The 18,527-nt window shown below is 42.4% G+C and overlaps 1 protein-coding gene across 3 annotated transcripts in view; it reads left to right on the top strand.

Annotated features, from left to right (window-relative positions):
- EFCC1 (EF-hand and coiled-coil domain containing 1) overlaps positions 1-18,011 on the top strand; it is a 74,888-nt gene extending 56,877 nt beyond the window's left edge. The window contains exons 3-9 of one of the 3 annotated variants that reach the window (XM_069967106.1): positions 1,056-1,180; positions 2,782-2,908; positions 4,181-4,346; positions 7,006-7,164; positions 12,474-12,543; positions 13,495-13,641; positions 15,355-18,011. In XM_069967106.1, coding sequence (XP_069823207.1) covers positions 1,056-1,180; positions 2,782-2,908; positions 4,181-4,346; positions 7,006-7,164; positions 12,474-12,543; positions 13,495-13,622 — 775 coding nt within the window. In that variant the 3' untranslated portion in view covers positions 13,623-13,641; positions 15,355-18,011. Of the gene's footprint in view, positions 1-1,055; positions 1,181-2,781; positions 2,909-4,180; positions 4,347-7,005; positions 7,165-12,473; positions 12,544-13,494 lie in introns of all 3 variants that reach the window. The other 2 variants (XM_069967107.1, XM_069967105.1) reach the window with 2 other exon arrangements.
- Positions 18,012-18,527: the final 516 nt, after the last annotated feature.

The raw sequence follows: 18,527 nt of genomic DNA, 5'->3' as shown, positions 1-18,527 counted from the left end.
TGGAAGTACAGGCAGGTAAGCAGGATCTGTTAGGGGCCGGCAGCTAATTAGGTAAATAGGCAGCGGCTACATTCTCGCAGCAGATTGAAAATCCTCTGTGAGAATGCAGAGCCATAGGCCATAACAGTACAGAGTATCGCAGTGGATTTTGCTGTGAAACATACATGTAAATCTACCCCGGGCAATGTTATTAATGGATGGCATCGTTGGGGGTACTCGGCTGGAGCATCTTGTCACATGGGGGTACTTGGCCTGAAAAGGTTGAGAAACACTGGTATAGTAGATTGAGCCAACACGTAAGGTCTCAAGTAACAACCCTAAAAGATAAACCAATGACCCCTCATGTATAAGATTGAATTGGATCACTATTGTAGTGCCAGGTTTTGTCACTAAAGTCTAAAGGGTCTGGTGTTTTTTTTACTCCTCCATAGTCTTTTCATACACTTAGGGTCCTATTAGCAATTATTAACAATACCCGATTAATGATAAATGATCGCAAACAAGATTGTTTATCGTTAACCTGAAATCGTTCACCATATTACGATCGTTACAACCATCATTGCTATTATAATTTACTCCATCTGATCCCAGTAGGAATGATTTGGAATTATACTAAACGATTAGAGAACAAATGCAGAATTACAGTGAACGATTAACAATGATTTTAGGGTCAGATCTAAATCAACGGTCAATGACACACAAACAATTTTTCGAACACACAATAATAGTCCCATGTAATAGGGCCCTTAGTGGTAATCCTTGTATACCAACAATGAACTTCCTCTGTAGAGGGGAGCCTACATAGGGATTTGCAATATGAAAAAAAAAAAACATTTAAGAAACCAACTAAGGTCCTCTCATTTTTTTAGCAGCTGCATGGCCATGGCCAATCCTGAGTAAGCACAGGATTTTTGCATCCAACCTTTTTATGGGATCACCCCCCCCCCTTTCATTCCTTTATCTATATATGTGTTTATCAACATCCAGTGGTACTAGTGGATCTACAGCCCCGATGTAGGAATCTGATGTACATTTATTATGTTGTCTTATTGCAGGTCAGAAGAAAGCATGATAAACTTGATGAAACTGGAGCAAAATATCTTGACCACAAAGCCGTATCAATCCTCTACCAAACCAGGACACAGATCACTCGCTGAAGATATACATGCTGATCACAGTGGTATGTGTCACGTTCCTTTCCATTAGTCCACTACTTACTGTTAAAGAGTTAAAATGTAGGACTGTATATACCTTGTTGATGTCACATTACTGTGAAACACTTGGGAATTGGTAATGGGGATGGTAAATGGGGATCACTTGCATTACTAGAGACAGCCTATAATTGAGTGTTTTCTAATCCTATAGCACCCCAATATGTACTGGCCGCATGATCTTCCCTGCTGCTGATTTCGGATGCGGGCGCATCTGTGCGTGCCCACATCCGAATTTCCCGCTGCACACAATGGAGCATGCGTCCGGAGCCGCACGCTCCATTGTGTGCACTGACAGTTTTTCTGCGGCCGCTATTCACTTAATAGCGGCCACAGAAAACCGACATGTCAATTTCTTGCTGCGCTGCTAGGGATCCCGGCCAGGGTGTATATCATGTGTATACACTTCGGCCGGGATTCCTTAGAAGGCAGCACTACGTAAGTGCTGTAGTAATCACGGATGTTATTACGACGGCCGTGAATATTAGGAAACTTACGTAGTGTCAACATAGCTTAAGATGGTGCCACCTCTGTCCATGTCAGGAACTGTCCAGAGCAGTAGAGGATTTCTATGGGAATTTGTTACTACTCTAAACAGTTCCTGACAAGAAAAAGACCACCGGGTCCATCTAGTCTGCCCTTTTAGTATTTCCCTTCGTATTATCTTACGATAGATATATGTTTATCCCAGACAGCTTTAAATTCTGTTATTGTAGATTTACCAACCATATCTGCTGGAAGTTTGTTCCAAGCATCTACTACTCTTTCAGTAAAGTAATATTTTCTCACGTTGCTTCTGAAATACACCAATTCATACTGCAGGTCATAAGGTATTCAGAGGTTTCAGTGTATTAAACAGAAGGATTTTACAAATCTGTATAACTTTCTGACACCAGCTGATTTAAATACATTTTCCCTGAGTACCGTTTTAATAAATTTTACCATTGTGAAACTTAAATTTTACATAATATGTAATGGTAACACTGTCTAATTGTGCTATGTAGCCATGGATTATTGGATTTTGTCATGATTTAACACATTGCAGCCATGAGCTGATAATAATTAGAGGGGTAGTTAACAAAATTTTTTTTTTTTCAAATTAATTGTTGACAGAAAGTGACAGACATTTGTAATTTACTTCTATTAAAAAATCTCAAGTCGTCCAGTATTTATCAGCTGTTGTATGTCCTGCTTGAAGTGGTGTATTCTCTCCATCTCCAGTCTGACACAGTGCTCCCTGCTGCCACCTCTGTCCATGACAGGAACTGTCCAGAGCAGGAGGGGTTTTCTATGGAGATTTGCTACTGCTCTGTACAGTTCCTGTTATGGACAGAGATGACAGCAGAGAGCACAGTGTCAGACCCCACTTCCTGCAGGACATACAGCAGCTGATAAGTACTGGCAGACTGGAGATTTTTCTTAATACAAGTAAATTACAAATCTCTGGCCCTTGCTCAACTACCCCTTTAATATTAGATCTGAAATATATTGTGACAACATTTTAGTTTCCTCAGTACTGAGTCATATGTTGGGTGACTGTAATATATATTAAAATTTTCTGTTATTGTAGCAGAAGATCAGATATTTCGCTCGGTGGAAGGGCAAGCAGCATCTGATGAAGAGGAGGACAAGTGGGCAGGGAACCCGGCAGATGCAGTGCAAGGGATTTTATCCAGTATCTCATGCTGTACAAGTGGGTATGTCAACAACAACATAAGATGCCAGATGATACTTGGCTAGATTAGTCATAGAAGAGATTAAATTCAGTTACACAATAAAAAAAAAAAATTACTATCAAGATTAACATATTTGTATTTTTTTCTATTTTTGTGTATACACTGAATGGCCACTTTATTAGAGACTTTAATCTAGTAGCAAGTTGGACCTCCTTGCAGAACGGCAGCAATTCTTCTAGGTTCAGCAGGAATATTAGCCCATTGGGACAGGATCAATTCTCACAATTACTGCTCATTAGATGGCAGTACTGACATGCTCTCTTCTACCTTGTCCCAGAGATACTTTATAGGATTAATATCTAGGCACTGTCCTGGAACCAGTCCATGACTATACCACTCTTGTGTATTAACCTGCTGGAAGTGTCCCTCTCTGGAAATATATGCGTCCAATAATGTGCAGGGTCTTCTTTTAAAGTGACTCTGTACCCACAATCTGCCCCCCCCCCCCAAACCGCTTGTACATTGGATAGCTGCTTTTAATCCAAAATCTGTCCTGGGGTCCGTTCCACAGGTGATGCAGTTATTGTCCTAAAAAACTACTTTTAAACTTGCACAGCCCTGAGTCAAATTGGCATGGCCTAGAGTGTCTGTGCCCTAGGCTTGCAACATCTCTCTATCCTTCCTCCCCGCCCTCTTCACCATTAGGAGTGCCCCAGGCAGGATTTCTCCTATTCATCACTTGTGTGAACACTGCACATGTGTTGGATCGTTAAGGCCCATGTGCAGTGTTCAGACAAGTGTTGATTAGGAGAAATCCTGCCTGGAGCATTCCTGATGGTGAAGAGGGTGGGGAGGAGGGATGGAGAGGTGTCGCAGACCTAGGGCACAGCCATTCTAGGTCACGCCAATTTGACACAGCACTGCAAATTTACCAGTGTCCAAACGATTTCTCAGCAAGGAATTACTCCTTTTATTCTATTTAAAAAAATTAATATTTCAAAAAGTTAGATTTTACATAAAATACAGTATAACAAGACTTTATCATTTTAAATTTTTTATCTATACTTCAGAAACGTTCCCATTTCCATTCCTTCCCAGAATCTGCCTCTATACATAAATCACATCTATTCCCTGCAACCTGAAGATGTACTATATATCCCCCAGAGCTGATATTAATGTACCAGAATGATTGTTGTATTATGCAAAAGTTCTGCGCTTCTATCCGATCTCAGTTAAAATCCAGTAATATAAAGTATTATAGTGTCACACTCATGTGGGATTTTATCATCTCAGGTGCGAAGACAGGAGGATATGGAAGCTCCTGACTGATATTGTTGGAAGCGATGTTATCGATCCTAGGGATGTACCTGCGTTATTAGTGGAGAGGATCTCCAAACTGACGGAAGAGCTGACAGCAAAAGAGCAGGAAATGAGGGATCTGGAGCTGCTGATGGAAGAGGTAATTATACGGCAGAGGTAACTAGTGATCCATCCACAGGTGACGACAGAGGCAGTCACTACATCTAACTACAGCCATCTGGGATAGTGCCCATGACTTGTTACCAGGATAGACCAGGTGTCATTAGCAAGAGCCAATTTAGGTCTGTGAAGGAAGAAAATTTTCTTTTCATTGAAGAAACATTTACCCAACTGTTTCATAGCGTTTACACGAGACTCTTCAGAACTCCATGCATTAACATTTTTTACTTTTAAACATTTAATTAAAGGGGTAGTGCGGTGCTAAACAATTATTCACAAAATAACACACATTACAAAGTTATACAACTTTGTAATGTGTGTTATGTATGTGAATGGCCCCCTTCCCCGTGTTCCCCCCCACCCACACTAAACTCGGAAGTGTGGTGCATTATTCTCACCTGATTCATGCCGACCCCCGGCCGCCATCTTGTGACAAAGATGTTATCTCCGGGAGGCCGGCCGAACCGCTGCAGCCGTCCCTCATGCCGGCCCCGCTCTGCCGCGTCATCAGCTGCTCAGCCGCGATTGGCTGAGCATAACTGAGCTCAGCCAGTCGCGGCTGAGCAGCTGATGACGTGGCAGAGGGGGGGCCAGCATGAGGGACACGTCATCTGTTGCTGCTCAGCCGCGATTGGCTGAGCATAACTAATCTCAGCCAATCGCGGCTGAGCAGCTGATGACGCGGCAGAGGGAGAGCTGGACCGCACCAGCCCTCCTTCATGCCGGCCGACCTCCCGAAGACGACGTCATTGTCCCCAAGATGGAGGCCGAGTTCGACACGAATCAGGTATGTATAGTGCACTACACTTCCACACAGACGTCCCTGCTGTAGTCGAGCCAGGGCCTGGCTTTGTCAAGACCTTTGTCCGGGACAGTCTCAGTCTAACTGACACGTGTATGAAACAGCTAGACGCTCAGTTTCCAGAGTGTACCTATATCTACTATGCTGTGCTAGACACTACAAGGAGGGTAAGTCGGGATCATCTCAGCCCATGCCAAGAACCACTCTACAGAGTGCAGGGCAGTATCCTAGTTTACAGAGGAACTGACCCGGATAAAACAAAGCTACTGTAACAAAGGTCTACGTATTATATCTCGCAGTGCAGGTGAAACCCGGAATGCTCGGACACTTAGCTTCACCCAGGTAACCACGACTGGGGCTTGTGTCACCGTAGTAGGACGGGTAACTCGACACTGTAGGGCAGAAGGTGGTCAGACAACAGTCTAAACACAGGGACAAGTAAACTTCTCACTCTCAAGTATCTCTCAAGTATTCTTCTCAAGTTTCGGCAGAGCACAGTACTACTTTGGGTTGGGTCTCCCTTGACAAACTCCTCTCCTCTACGCTGTTCCACTTTACTCTAAAGCTCTACAAGCACCGCTATCTACTTTTATTGTATTCAGCACTTACACGTATCCCTCAGCACAGATCCACTGAAGCACTAAAGTCGGTATCAAGATTATCTATCTATTCTCAAAGTGTTTATATTATGCAGAGACTGTACAGTAAAGTTGTTCGATTTATTTAACTGGGACTCTTCATCTGCACCAGCTCCTATACACATCCGCTACACACCTTGGGTCATTTTCCCCCTTTCTGTGGGTGGCCGTACCGATAGTCCGGGTGGGTCAATTGCCCAAGGGAACCATCACAATCCTGCAGGTCATTGAACATTGGGAACAGTACAGCCAGCCTCTATAAAAAGCAGGTACCAACATCACACCTGTGTGCTGGACTAGCATTGGCGTCACAACATTACCATCACTGGCTGGGCTGTATCACTACACCAACCAACCACCACAGAAGTGGCATCACTAGTAATAGCTTAGCATGTCACTGGTTGAGCAGTAGTGTTACCACAGTATGACTACTAGTAATAACAAATTTATAGTAATAATGAAGCAAAGTGTCTTGTTATTTTTGCAATTCACTTCCTTCTACCTTTTAACTGACAGCCACTCTGTGCCGCTCCTCCCTGGGTGCTGGGAAAAGCTGGATTTAGTCCTGAGAAATTTCTCCCAGTTTCCCAGAACTGGATCGACCTTTTCCCAGCACCCAGGGAGCAGCAGCACAAAGTGGAGCAGACTTCAAAGCCCAAAGACTTCAGCCTGATGAGCAGAATGCAGATAGGAAAGAAGGGATTTGCTTTGTTCCTACTGTAGATTCGCTCATCTCAGCAGTGAGGGGCAACATGGACCCCTCTTCTGCCACTAATGTTTACATTGGGAACTGCAGGGCTGTCTAAGCTGAGCAGTTTCTAATGCTGTCCTCTGATCAAGCACTGCCACACAGTATTATACAGAGAAGGGACCTGTCCCCCCCCCCCCCCCATGGTGTACTGTATATTTTTATACTGTGTACGGCAGGCTCTGTTAGACGGATACTACCTGTGATTTTGGGGAGGGGGGTGGATAGCTGATTACGGTATCACTTTAAATAATCAATAGCCCTTGATTTTTAAGAGGGTTATAAAGGTCTTCATATACTGTACATGTACATTGTGGCTTACCTGGCCATATTAGCTAATCATGAGAGTCTCAACTTTTAGTCCATTATTCTTCACCGCTCTTTTTTGTGATGTACTGCTGTCTGATAACCTTAGACTTATGTACTCATATTATTCTTTACATTCTTTTAGATCAAGGAACCGTTCATTGATGAATTGGAAAGGAAAATGGAGGAGATTGAGCTACTTAGGATAGACCTCCAGATGCTGGAGACAGAGAGGGTTCGCCTATCATTAGTTGAGGAAAAACTTCTTGATGTTTTACAGATTCTTCATCAACTAAGGAATCTGGTAAGAGATCCATCATATTAGTTAAACAACTGTAAAATTCTCATTACAGCGACCCCTATTTGGATTAAAGGGGTTATCCAGTGTTAGAAAAACATGGCCACTTTCTTCCAGAGACAGCAACGCTCTTGTCTCCTGGTCAGGTATGGTTTGCAATTAAGCTCTATTCACTTTAATAGAAATGAGTTGCAAAACCTCCACTTAAACTGGAGACAAGAGACAAGAGTGGTGGCCATGTTTTTCTGGCGAAATGAACCATGAAGTTTTTATTAAACAATGTTATCTCGAAACTTGAAATCTACATTCTGCCCATAATAGGGATCGTAGGATTTTTCTCCCATAGTAAGTATAGAAAAGCTTTTGATGAACGCCCGCAAAAACTATCGCGAGGGCAAAGAACGTGAAGATTACATTCCTACATCCTTTCTTATATCCCACGTACAAGTTGGCATTTGAAGCAGCAGTCAGCAGAGAATTGCAGTTTTCCCGGACACAGAAGAATTATTGAAAGAGTTGGGAGAGTCGGGCCCCTTACTTATTAGATAGTCATCCAGTCCCACTGAAATCAGTAGATTCAGCTGACAATAGTCGAACGTGTATAAGGAACTTAAAGTGTTACTATCATTTGAACAGACTTCCCATATCTCATAGTGACACATCAGAAGCAGGGCATAGCTATCATGTAGACAGTCCGGCATCTGGCCAAAGAAATTTTCTTTCAAATCAACTGAAAGTCCCATAGATTTGTATTTTACTTCTATTAAAAAAATCTCAAGTCTTCCAGTACTTATCAGCTGCTGTGTGTTCTGCAGGAAGTTGTGTATTCTTTCCAGTCTGACACAGTGCTCTCTGCTGCCACCTCTGTCCATGTCAGGAACTGTCCAAAGCAGTAGCAAATCTACATAGAAAACCTCTCCTGCTCTCCAGACTGGAATGAATCTACCACTTCCTGCAGGACAAACAACAGCTGATAAGAACTGGAAGACTTAAAGGGGTAGTGCTACGGAAAAAATTATTCACAGAATAACACACATTACAAAGTTATACAACTTTGTAATGTATGTTATGTCTGTGAATGGCCCCCTTCCCCGTGTCCCACCACCCCCACCCGTGTACCCGGAAGTGTAGTGCATTATACATACCTGATCCGTGCCGACACGCGTCCACCATCTTGTGCCAAACGTCATCTTTGGCCGGCCGGCCCGAACACCTTCGATCTTCCCGAGTGCCGGCCGCGTCATCAGCTGCTCAGCCGCGATTGGCTGAGCATAGGAAAAAAATGTATGGTGGGGGGGGGGGGGTATGCTTTTCCTGCTTCATTCTAGTGATAAGTGGGGGTTTCACCTAGACCCCCACCTATACAAACTTTGACATACCATACCGTACAGAAAAGAGCCTACCTGATCTGTTCCACTATGTCTCTCTGGACGTATTGTGGGGGGGGGGGGGGGGGAGGGGGCAGTTGTATGTCAGCATTGTCCAATAGCTTTCCCATGCTCACAACGTGCACCACCCCCCTCTCATCTCAGAAGGTATGCTTCCAAGATGGCCAGAGGGAGGAAGAGGAGCGCTGGAGAGCAGAACAGGCAGGACCTTTTTTTGCTCTCCTGATAACCTCTTTAAAGCGTAGGTACATTCGCTTTAAGCATTGTAAGTTTTTTTGAACCGCGGCCCGATTCCCGTGTACAGTGCCATTCTATCCCCGTGCACCTGATGATACATTCTCACATAGTTTGACATAGTGTGACACAATCACACATAGTTTTTGTAACAGTTTTGGTGCAGCATTTTTTGGAGACACAGGAGAAACACTATAGGGGGGAGATTTATCAAACATGGTGTAAAGTGAAACTGGCTCAGTTGCCCCTAGCAACCAATCAGATTCCACCTTCCATTCCTCACAGACTCTTTGGAAAATGAAAGGCGTAATCTGATTGGTTGCTAGCGGCAACTGACACAGTTTCAATTTACACCATGTTTGATAAATCTCCCCCTAAGGGTATGTTCACACAGAAATAGGTGAGGAATTGAAGAGGAAAGTTTTCTTCTTAAAATTTCCTCTTCTTCAGCTCTGGCAGAATAAGTGTGAAATTTGAGCAGAAAGTGAAAATTCAAAGCCCCAAATGACTTCAATGGGATTTCTCTAGCGGAAGCTGCCCAAAAAATTGACATGTCAATTCTTTGGGGGGGCAGCGGATTTGCGGCAGAACATTCCACATGTAAATTCCCCTGTGCGAACAACCGAGAGAAAATCCGATTGAAAACAATGGGACATTGCTCTGTACTTATTTTACAGGCAGAACTTCAAGAGACATACGCATAAAATTAAGCGTAAATTCCGCTTAAAATTTCTCCCCTTTTCTAATGTATCTCTTCTCTATTGTACCTTCTGTATTTTGATAAAAAAAACTGTCAAAAACGGAATGTGTCATTTCAGCCTAACCCGTATAGAAGAAAGAACGCCGTGAAAATTCATAACAGTGAGAAATATCAGGATATGAAACGCTTCTCTGTCAGGGTTTGGACTGCTTCCATTTTAAACTCGCTGCCTCTATTGACCCCAGTTTGTCATTCATTAGCATTTTATAGATTTTCATAGTCTCTCATCAGGAATAATTCCGATATTGTGGTGTCCCCGCCGCCTCCCTCTGCTGTGACTTTTCCTGTCGTTCTTAATGAATATGTATGTGTGTGATTCTCTAGAAGCGCTGAGTCGGAAATAAATATTTTTCTTTTAAATACAAGTAATGACACGAAGAGAAGCTGGAGGATCCTATGACAATGACAGACCACTTACCGCCGCCGGGACACGCTGTCAATACAATGTTATCTCTGTCATATCCTTTCTCCGGGACGCTGCATGGAAATGAGACTTCTCTTAATGGCCGCCACAAATTACACCATTTTAATACCTCTTTATATGCAGCAGACTTGATGACATTCACAAACATTCGGTAATCCATTCCCGTCACTGAAAAACACATTTAGGTAATATATGTAGAGAGTTTTCATATTTGTAGCAATGTATGTAAAACCAAAGACCAAGATTACTACATCTGTGGTTTTACGTGGCAGTACTATAGAAATATTTATTGCATCATCACTATAAGTAGGCTATGCATACACTTATAGGGGAAGTCCAGCAGACGGTAGGGGCAGGAGGGGATTCGATAACAAGTATGACCTTACCTCTCCCCGTGCCCACAGTGAGCGACAGGACCGGCCTCGGGACCCCCGCTGGGCTGCACAGGTCACCACCTGGTTGATGGACTGGTCGCTTAGCCAGTCAGTGACTGGGGTGGGACTTGTTAAATAGGACATGTTATAAAGCTGATTGTGGCCTTTCAACATGTTGAAGGATTCCGATCTCGATCTGCTGCATTTCACTTTGTGCAATAGGAGCGGAGTCATCAGACCGCAGCTGACTTCAAGTGCATACAGTTAAAAATACAGCGATGTATAGTGTAGGGTTTCAGCAATAGTGAAAACATATAATGGTGTCTGTTATGGTGCTTATAAAAGTGTCAACCAATGCAAGCATTGCGGGTCTCTAAGGGCCCTATTCCACCGGACGATTATTGTTCAGATTATCGTTAAATCATTCGAATCTAAACGATAATCGTCCGGTTGAAGTGCAGTTAACGATTAACAACCGAACGAGAAATCGTTGATTGCTTTATAAGACCTGGACATATTTTTAACGTCGCTCGTTCGAAAAACGTTCGCAAATCGTTCGCATTGAATAAGACATCGTTCGGTCTTTCGCAATAGATACGAACGCAATAGCGAATAAATAGGTAAGAAAAAACGATCGCAATTACGACCATAAGTAACGATTATCGTTCCATGGAAATGAGTGAATGTTTTCAGGTCTTTCGCAATAGCGGTCGTTTGAGATCATTAATCGTTAACGATTATGCAAACGATAATCGTCCGGTGGAATAGGGCCCTAAGAGCATCAGCCAAAGTATAATAGTGTGCCCTGCATTGGTTCTTTACAGTCACAGGTTTAATTTGATATTTTTTTGCCCTGCTGCACATCCATGATGGGGCACCACTCATTATTTGCCCCTCTTACTACCGCTGTCTCCTTAAAGTCATTTTCCAGTTCCACTTATTGATGGACTGTCCACGGGATAGACCTTTAATATCTGACCAGAGGGGTGCTGACACCTGTTCTGTATAGCTAAATCTACTTTGTGAACAATGCCGGGAGCAGATGGCTCCATTCACTATGTAGTGGCCCATGTCTGGTTACTGCAGCTCGCGCCTGTTCATTGCAATAGGGGCCGAGCTGCTGTAACCAGACATGGGCCATGAGCAGTGAATGGAGCTAGCTGCTTCTGGCCTGGTTGACAGCATAGATCTGGCCATGGCAGTCCTGCTGAACAGCTGATCAGTGGAGGGGCTAGGTGTCAACACCTTAACTATCACTTATTGACTGCTTGTCCTGAGGATAGGCCATGAACATGCGGGATTGGAACTAGTCCCACACCAAATATAATACCATCATACCAGCCAAAGTTATCCATAATACAGGTAATAAAAAAAAAGACTTTAACAGCCAATCAGTAGACAACTTGTTTGGTATAGTGGACATGTGTTGTTCCCAGCACCAACAACAATGGGACATCTCTTGTTGGGGTGTTACTTGTTACCATACTTCATTCCCAGCTCATATAAACACCTGTACATTATAACAGCCTATGCTCAATATATAGGCAAGGCTCTGATCGCTCTGGCAACATGGCTTCCATTTTTACAAAATGTATGAGTCCTATTTATATCTTGTTGCTTATATAGTGCCAACAATTTCCCCATTGCTAACAGTTATTCCCTATGTAAAATATATGGGGCCCAATATTATAGAAAATACCTATACGTGTGAGAGGAAACTGGAGGACATAGAAACTGGGAGAACATACAAAGCAGATGTTTAGTTTTAACCCAGGACTCCAGAGCCTTGCATTGCCTTCTGTAATATTTACCGTGTATTTTACTGAATACGTATATGATGTCTATGCCGCCATAAATCAGGAAATTAACAAATCAGCAAAAGATTCTGTAATATTATATTGAGCTTGAAGCAGCCGCAGCTCATTTAGTTGCAGATGAAACTGCGTCTCAGATAAGACTAGAGAAAAGCGCGTAGAGTAATGTATGCAGTGCTCATTATATGGTGCATATGCCATTGTGTAATATTGCCATAAATCAACATTTTGTTATTTGCATTTGTGTCTGCTTTGCATTCTGTACTGCTCAGTGATGGATTGTCACAGGTCACTCACTTCACTTTTATGGGTTTATTTTAGGCAATACCTCATCAGGAACTGGGAAGAGTTCTGCTGAACACACTGGAAAGATGTAGAGAGCCACAGCATGGTAGGAAAATATATATATATATATATTAGAATAAGGCTACTCTCATGCTACATTATTGTTGTAAGGAAATATGAAATGATCCTAAAGCCAAACATATTCATAACAGGGTAGATGTCTACAGGGTAGATCTACAATTTACACCAGTTCGTAGTGAATTTGCAGTATGCAATCCCGCCCACCCTTTGTGTGTTGCCACGCCCATTTTTTTTAAGCCCTGCCCACTTGATAAGCTTGCAAGAAATAATTTATTTAAAAAAAATGCACCAGATGCAGCAATGATAAATCCCCCCCCCAATGTCTATAACCTTTATGTGTATTTTCTATTGCCCAAATACATCTAAATTGGAAATATTTGTTAACAAATATTTACACTATTTGCAAACTTCCCCAATAGTGTTTTTTTTAAAAAAGCATCCTACCATGTTACTGTTTTGATGAAAACTTTCTTACTAAACACAGAATACTACCCTTCCCTCTCGGTAAGCACATAAAGGTGCTGCAAGTTTTTTTTAGATGTTCGGCGTCATTCAGACATCCGTTGTTCTGTCTTCAATTGCGGGCACGCAATCGCGGGCAGAACATAGGACCAATGGTATTCGATTGCCCTGTTCACACGTCACTATGCTAATAAAGCGTCAATGTAGTGCTCCGTGAAGCATGGAGCACTACAGAAACACATTCGTAGTGCGGGCCGCGGGCTGCCCTTTGGGTGTGTCAATATAGCCTTCCTCTCATAGCAATTAGCTTGGCATTCTGCCCAAAACTGGACACAGTCTCAGTCAATACTCCATCTTGGGTACTTAGGCACGGTGACATTTTTCTAGCATCACTGGTAACATGGGCAATGCAGTGCTGTCTTCTTTAATGGCCAAGTCCATCCTGTCACTTTTCCTTATCTGCTCTTATAGAATTGGGGGATGAATTAATTTTTCATGTTATTTTTTTTTTTAGGAAAAGAACATATCTTTGATGTCTTGGACACTTTATACCATGAATTATCTGTCTGTGAATTACTTCACCACCACAGTGAGGAAGATAGCGGGCAGTCCTTGGCCGGCTCACTAGTCATATCTTGTTGAGCAACAGCACCATCTATGGGTTGGTCCATGACAATGCATCTCAGATGAATGTTTGATTTTTCTGGACAGACTGCAAGGGATTGTGAGTTTTATCAAGCCAATTGGATTGTGTGACAAGGAGAAGCAACACTAATCCATCTCCCTCAAGCTGCTCTTCCCTATCTGAATCACGCAGTGCCAGGGCAAAGCAGTCTGGGAAGAACCAAACAAATGAGCGTAGGAAATATTTTCATTGGCTGACACAGATAAAAAACTATTTATACCTGCAGAGGCTCCAATAGCCTGAAAAGAGTCCATCAGTCAGCACCGCCAGTGACTGTCATACGGGGGACGAGTGACAGTAAATTAGAATATATTCCAAAATTAAAATGAAAATACAGCAATAAAAATGACAGATTCCCCCAGACTAGAAACGCTTGACTGTAATACTGCAGAGCGGACAGCAAAGCTAATAAACTTACGGTTCAACAATCTACACATCCAGGGCTACCACAGGCGATGATATATGATGTTTGACAAAAAGATCAATAAATCTTACAAATTGCTCTGTAAGGGACTAAGCTGATGGAGCAATGAAATGATAAGATTATATATCACTATAGGCTACCACGCCGCATTTGTTTCTCCTCTGTGGATGACTCCGTGCTATACCTACTAATGCCTAGGAACTTACTGGATAAAATGGTTGATGGCTGTAAATGATTATTTTTAAAAACCTATTAGTGAGTCCTGCATTAATAGAAGGGAGTCTATTGTGCCTTCAAAGAGTGTCTCCCACTCTGGAGGACCTGGCACGTCCTTGCATTCCATTGATTTCAGTGTGATACTTCTCTTTACCAGTGGTGGTGCTATATGAGAATTGAATACCTGCTGCTCAGTTTGTTTATATACTACAAGTGATTGCTGGAGGTCTCAGCAGCAGTGACCCTGGGATCAACCAATGTCTACTTAGGACAAAAAGTGATTGTTATGTAGGCAATAGGGCTGAGTTACTAATGTGTTCCCATCAGCAAATTGTTTTTTTGTTTTCCATTTTCCCTGTCGGTTTAGTGTTCTGACATGTTTACTAAAGGAGTGTGACACAATTTTTCCAAAAACCCTGCAAACCTGTAACTTTGGCGTGAGTGTGTCATGGGAACGTCCTTTAAAACCCACCACAACTGACAGATTTACTAAGTAAACCATCATTTTTTGGCGGGTTTTCTATTCTAATAACCAGCCACTTCTAGGGTGGAGGGATGGTCGGGTTTTAGTTTTGTCCTGTAAAAAAACGTCCAGATTTACTAAGGGCATGCGCCACATTAATGAATTAAGCGTGAAAAAACGACAGCATAACGGCTTATAATTGACTCATTGTTAGTAAATGAGGCCCAATGAGCCCTAAAGGATGGCCTCCAGAAGTTACAGGCTACAGCCATATGTATCCACAGCTACTTTCTCGCAAAAACAGAACTACCCCTGTCCAAGGTTATGTGTGGTATTGCAGTTCAGCTCCATTCACTTTACTGGATTTGAGCTGCAAAACTGTACATAAACCGGGGACAATAGTGGAGCTGTTTCTGGAGGAAAGCGACCATGTTTTTCTAAGTTTGGGTAACCCTTTTAAGATATGACATGAGTGCACAAGTCATTGTGCAAATAACATCCGTTATCTTTTCAAGGACATCATTTTTACAGTGCGAACTCAGCCTAAAGTGTATTCACATCTGATTTTGTTATCCCCTATACATAGGCTACAGGAAAACCACCTGGACCCCCATCGATCTTGAGAACGGGGATTGTAATCACCTTGCAAAGAATGCACCACGCCAGCGTAGCCAACTCAGCCTGCATCTCATTAATTGCTCTATGGGGCCATGGAAGGTGGACTTTATCCATTTGAAGTAAATGGGAAAAATCCACAATATATCTATACATTGCAGATTTATAATCTGCTGGTCGGTTTGCACATGGATTTTTTTCTGCATTGTATCAATGAGATTTCTCTTTACTTGTCCATTTTGCAGCTATAGTAAATGCAAGAGGAAGCCCTGTTGGTTTATGTGACGCACATAACTCCCAACTTTTACTGGGAGGAAAGAGGGACAGTGACGGCAATGCACCACGCCCCCTATAGCCACGCCCCCCATAGCCACACCCCCCTCATAGCAACACCCCTATAGCCACATCACCTATTACCATTATATGAAAAACAAATATTATCTCGACATCTTTACCACATAGTGACTTATACCCCGCATACCATTACTGCATAACATCCACTATACAAAGAGCGGTACTCTCCCTCAGCACTGACCATATAGCGGTAGATTAGACTGTACACAGGTGATTGTATTGCAGTTATTTAGTGACTCACAGGGGACGTATTCACTTGTTGATCACTTTTGTGTTTCTTCACCATCATGCCCGGTCATCTTAAAAACCTCTCCGGCCATCTGCGAGACAAACATTTTAGGCTCTTCTCTCCAGTATCATCCTCATCTGCTTCACAGTAACTCTCTGTGTCCCCATATGGTACAGATCCCTCTGTGCTTCCATATCCCACTGTAGTACCCCCTCCCCCTATTTAATCCCACTGTAGTAACCCCATCTTCCCATAGGACACTCCTCTCCCACTCACACTGTAGTACCTCCCCTTTCCCTAGTTAATACCTCTGTAGCAATCCCCCTCCTCCAGTTAATCCCACTATACTAACCCCCCTTCCCTTTGTTAATCCCACTGTAGTAACCCTCCCCTCATCATAGGTCCCACTGTAGTAACCCCCCTCGTCATAGGCCCCACTGTAGTAACCCCCCTCATCATAGGCCCCACTGTAGTAAACCCCCCTCATCATAGGCCCCACTGTAGTAACCTTCCCTCATCATAGGCCCCACTGTAGTAACCCCCCTCGTCATAGGCCACACTGTTGTAACTCCCCCTCATCATAGGTCCCACTGTAGTAACCTTCCCTCCTCATAAGCCCCACTGTAGTAACCCCCCTCATCATAGGCCCCACTGTAGTAACCCCCCCTCATCATAGGCCCCACTGTAGTAACCCCCCACTCTCATCATAGGTTCCAATATAGTATCCCACCCACCCTCATCATAGGCCCCACTGTAGTAACCCCCCACTCTCATCATAGATTCCAATATCATATCCCACCCACCCTCATCATAGGTCCCACTGTAGTAACCCCCCCTCGTCATAGGCTCCACTGTAGTAACCCCCCCTCGTCATAGGCTCCACTGTAGTTACCCCCCTCATCATAGGTCCCACTGTAGTAGCCCCCCAGTTCCCTGTCCCCGAAGGTCACAGCTCCAGCTTCAGCTTTCATCTTCTCTCCTGCTGTCCTTGACCTGTGATGTCATCAGCAGCAGCAGCAGCTGCGTGTGAAAGTCAGGAGAGAAGAGAGTGCAGGTACCGCAGGGCTGGAGCAGAGAGCTTCTGGGGCAGCTTCTGGGGGACATTTACTAAAGAGTCTAAAGTGTGTAACTCTTCTAATGAGGATTGGTGTATATTTTGTTCCAATATCTTGACACTGATTTATCAAAATCTAGCACTGGCAATTTAAAAAGCCGCAAAAAATTCAAAGATTGCGCAAGCATGTTCACCTGGTACTGACCAGATGTAGGCCTGCACCTGTTTGTGGAACTTTTTAAAAAGTTGCAAATGATAAATTGGGCACTAATCCCGGATTATACTAACATTTGGGTGAATACTCAAAACAGGTAGATTAAAAAAGAATGTTGGTTCATAGATCCAATTATTCACCTAATTATAGGCACAGAGCCCTTGATAAATTCCCCCCATAGTGTATTAAACACATGTTGTTTGCACGGACATCAAATTAATGTTCATGACATTCAGACATTTAAAAAAGAACCACATCAAAGGGCCTAAACTAGAATAATGTACCAACGGTAATGATGTGCACCCAAAATGACGGAGGTCAATAAAATAAAAAAAATAAAAAAACTATGAAAAATTGTCATGTGAACATAGCTTTTAGTATAATGCACATGAACATTGCTATAGATGTCTTCTCCTTTAAGTAACTTAACTGATCACTCCAACAACAGATAAAATGAGCAAAATGGTGACATGAAGAAATATATTTACATCTGACAGACGGTTACATTAGAGTTTATATGTAGATTAGGCGCCATAGAGCTTGATATGTTAATAAAAAAGGTTAATAAAGATTTTTTTTCCAATCTCTTCTACCCCTGCAGGTATTTCAATAAAAAGTGCTTATAGGGTTTCTTTTTATGAAATATGTCTAAAAAATATTTGATCAGCTTGAAGCTTGGCACTTATTATCATATTTTCATCCTATGCGGGTTTATTTTTATACAGGCTGCAATGGTGTGAATAAATATAATATGCATAATTTGTAGCTGAATTAATAATGTCCATTGTATTCAATAAATTATCTTGTTTTAGTCTTTTGACAATTCATTTAGTTAAATTTCTATAGTGCTTTATTTAAAAAAAAAAAATTATAACTCATTTCACCCAAATATTTTATGTGAGCTTATTGTTGTCTATTATTAAATTTTTAATTACATTTTTTGTACTTTATTATCAAGGCACCATCTTGCTTAAGCTGCTTTTTTTTTTTTTTTACAGCATTTAAAGCTATGGTTTACAGCCCCTTAGATGTAGACACAGTAATCTGGAGCAGACCCTATTCAATTGTATGCAAGAAATTTCTAGGCATGCTCTTTTACCTGTGCAGGGAGGGGGAGGCTAAGCGCTGAAAATTTGCTATTAAGAATGGTGTGTTATCTATACAAGGTGTCACCTTATACTGTAATCCTGTCTGTGTTAATAAAGGGGACACTGCCAGAAAGTAATATTTATAAAACATAAAGTGTCAGCTTATTATTAGGCTTAGTAGATTGTTAAATAGAAAATGAGAACT

This window comes from Dendropsophus ebraccatus, chromosome 4 (assembly GCF_027789765.1).
Source record: "Dendropsophus ebraccatus isolate aDenEbr1 chromosome 4, aDenEbr1.pat, whole genome shotgun sequence".
Classification (NCBI taxonomy): Eukaryota; Metazoa; Chordata; class Amphibia; order Anura; family Hylidae; genus Dendropsophus; species Dendropsophus ebraccatus.
The sequence above is the reverse complement of the archived record's forward strand: the minus strand, read 5'-3'. Positions and strand labels throughout refer to the sequence as shown.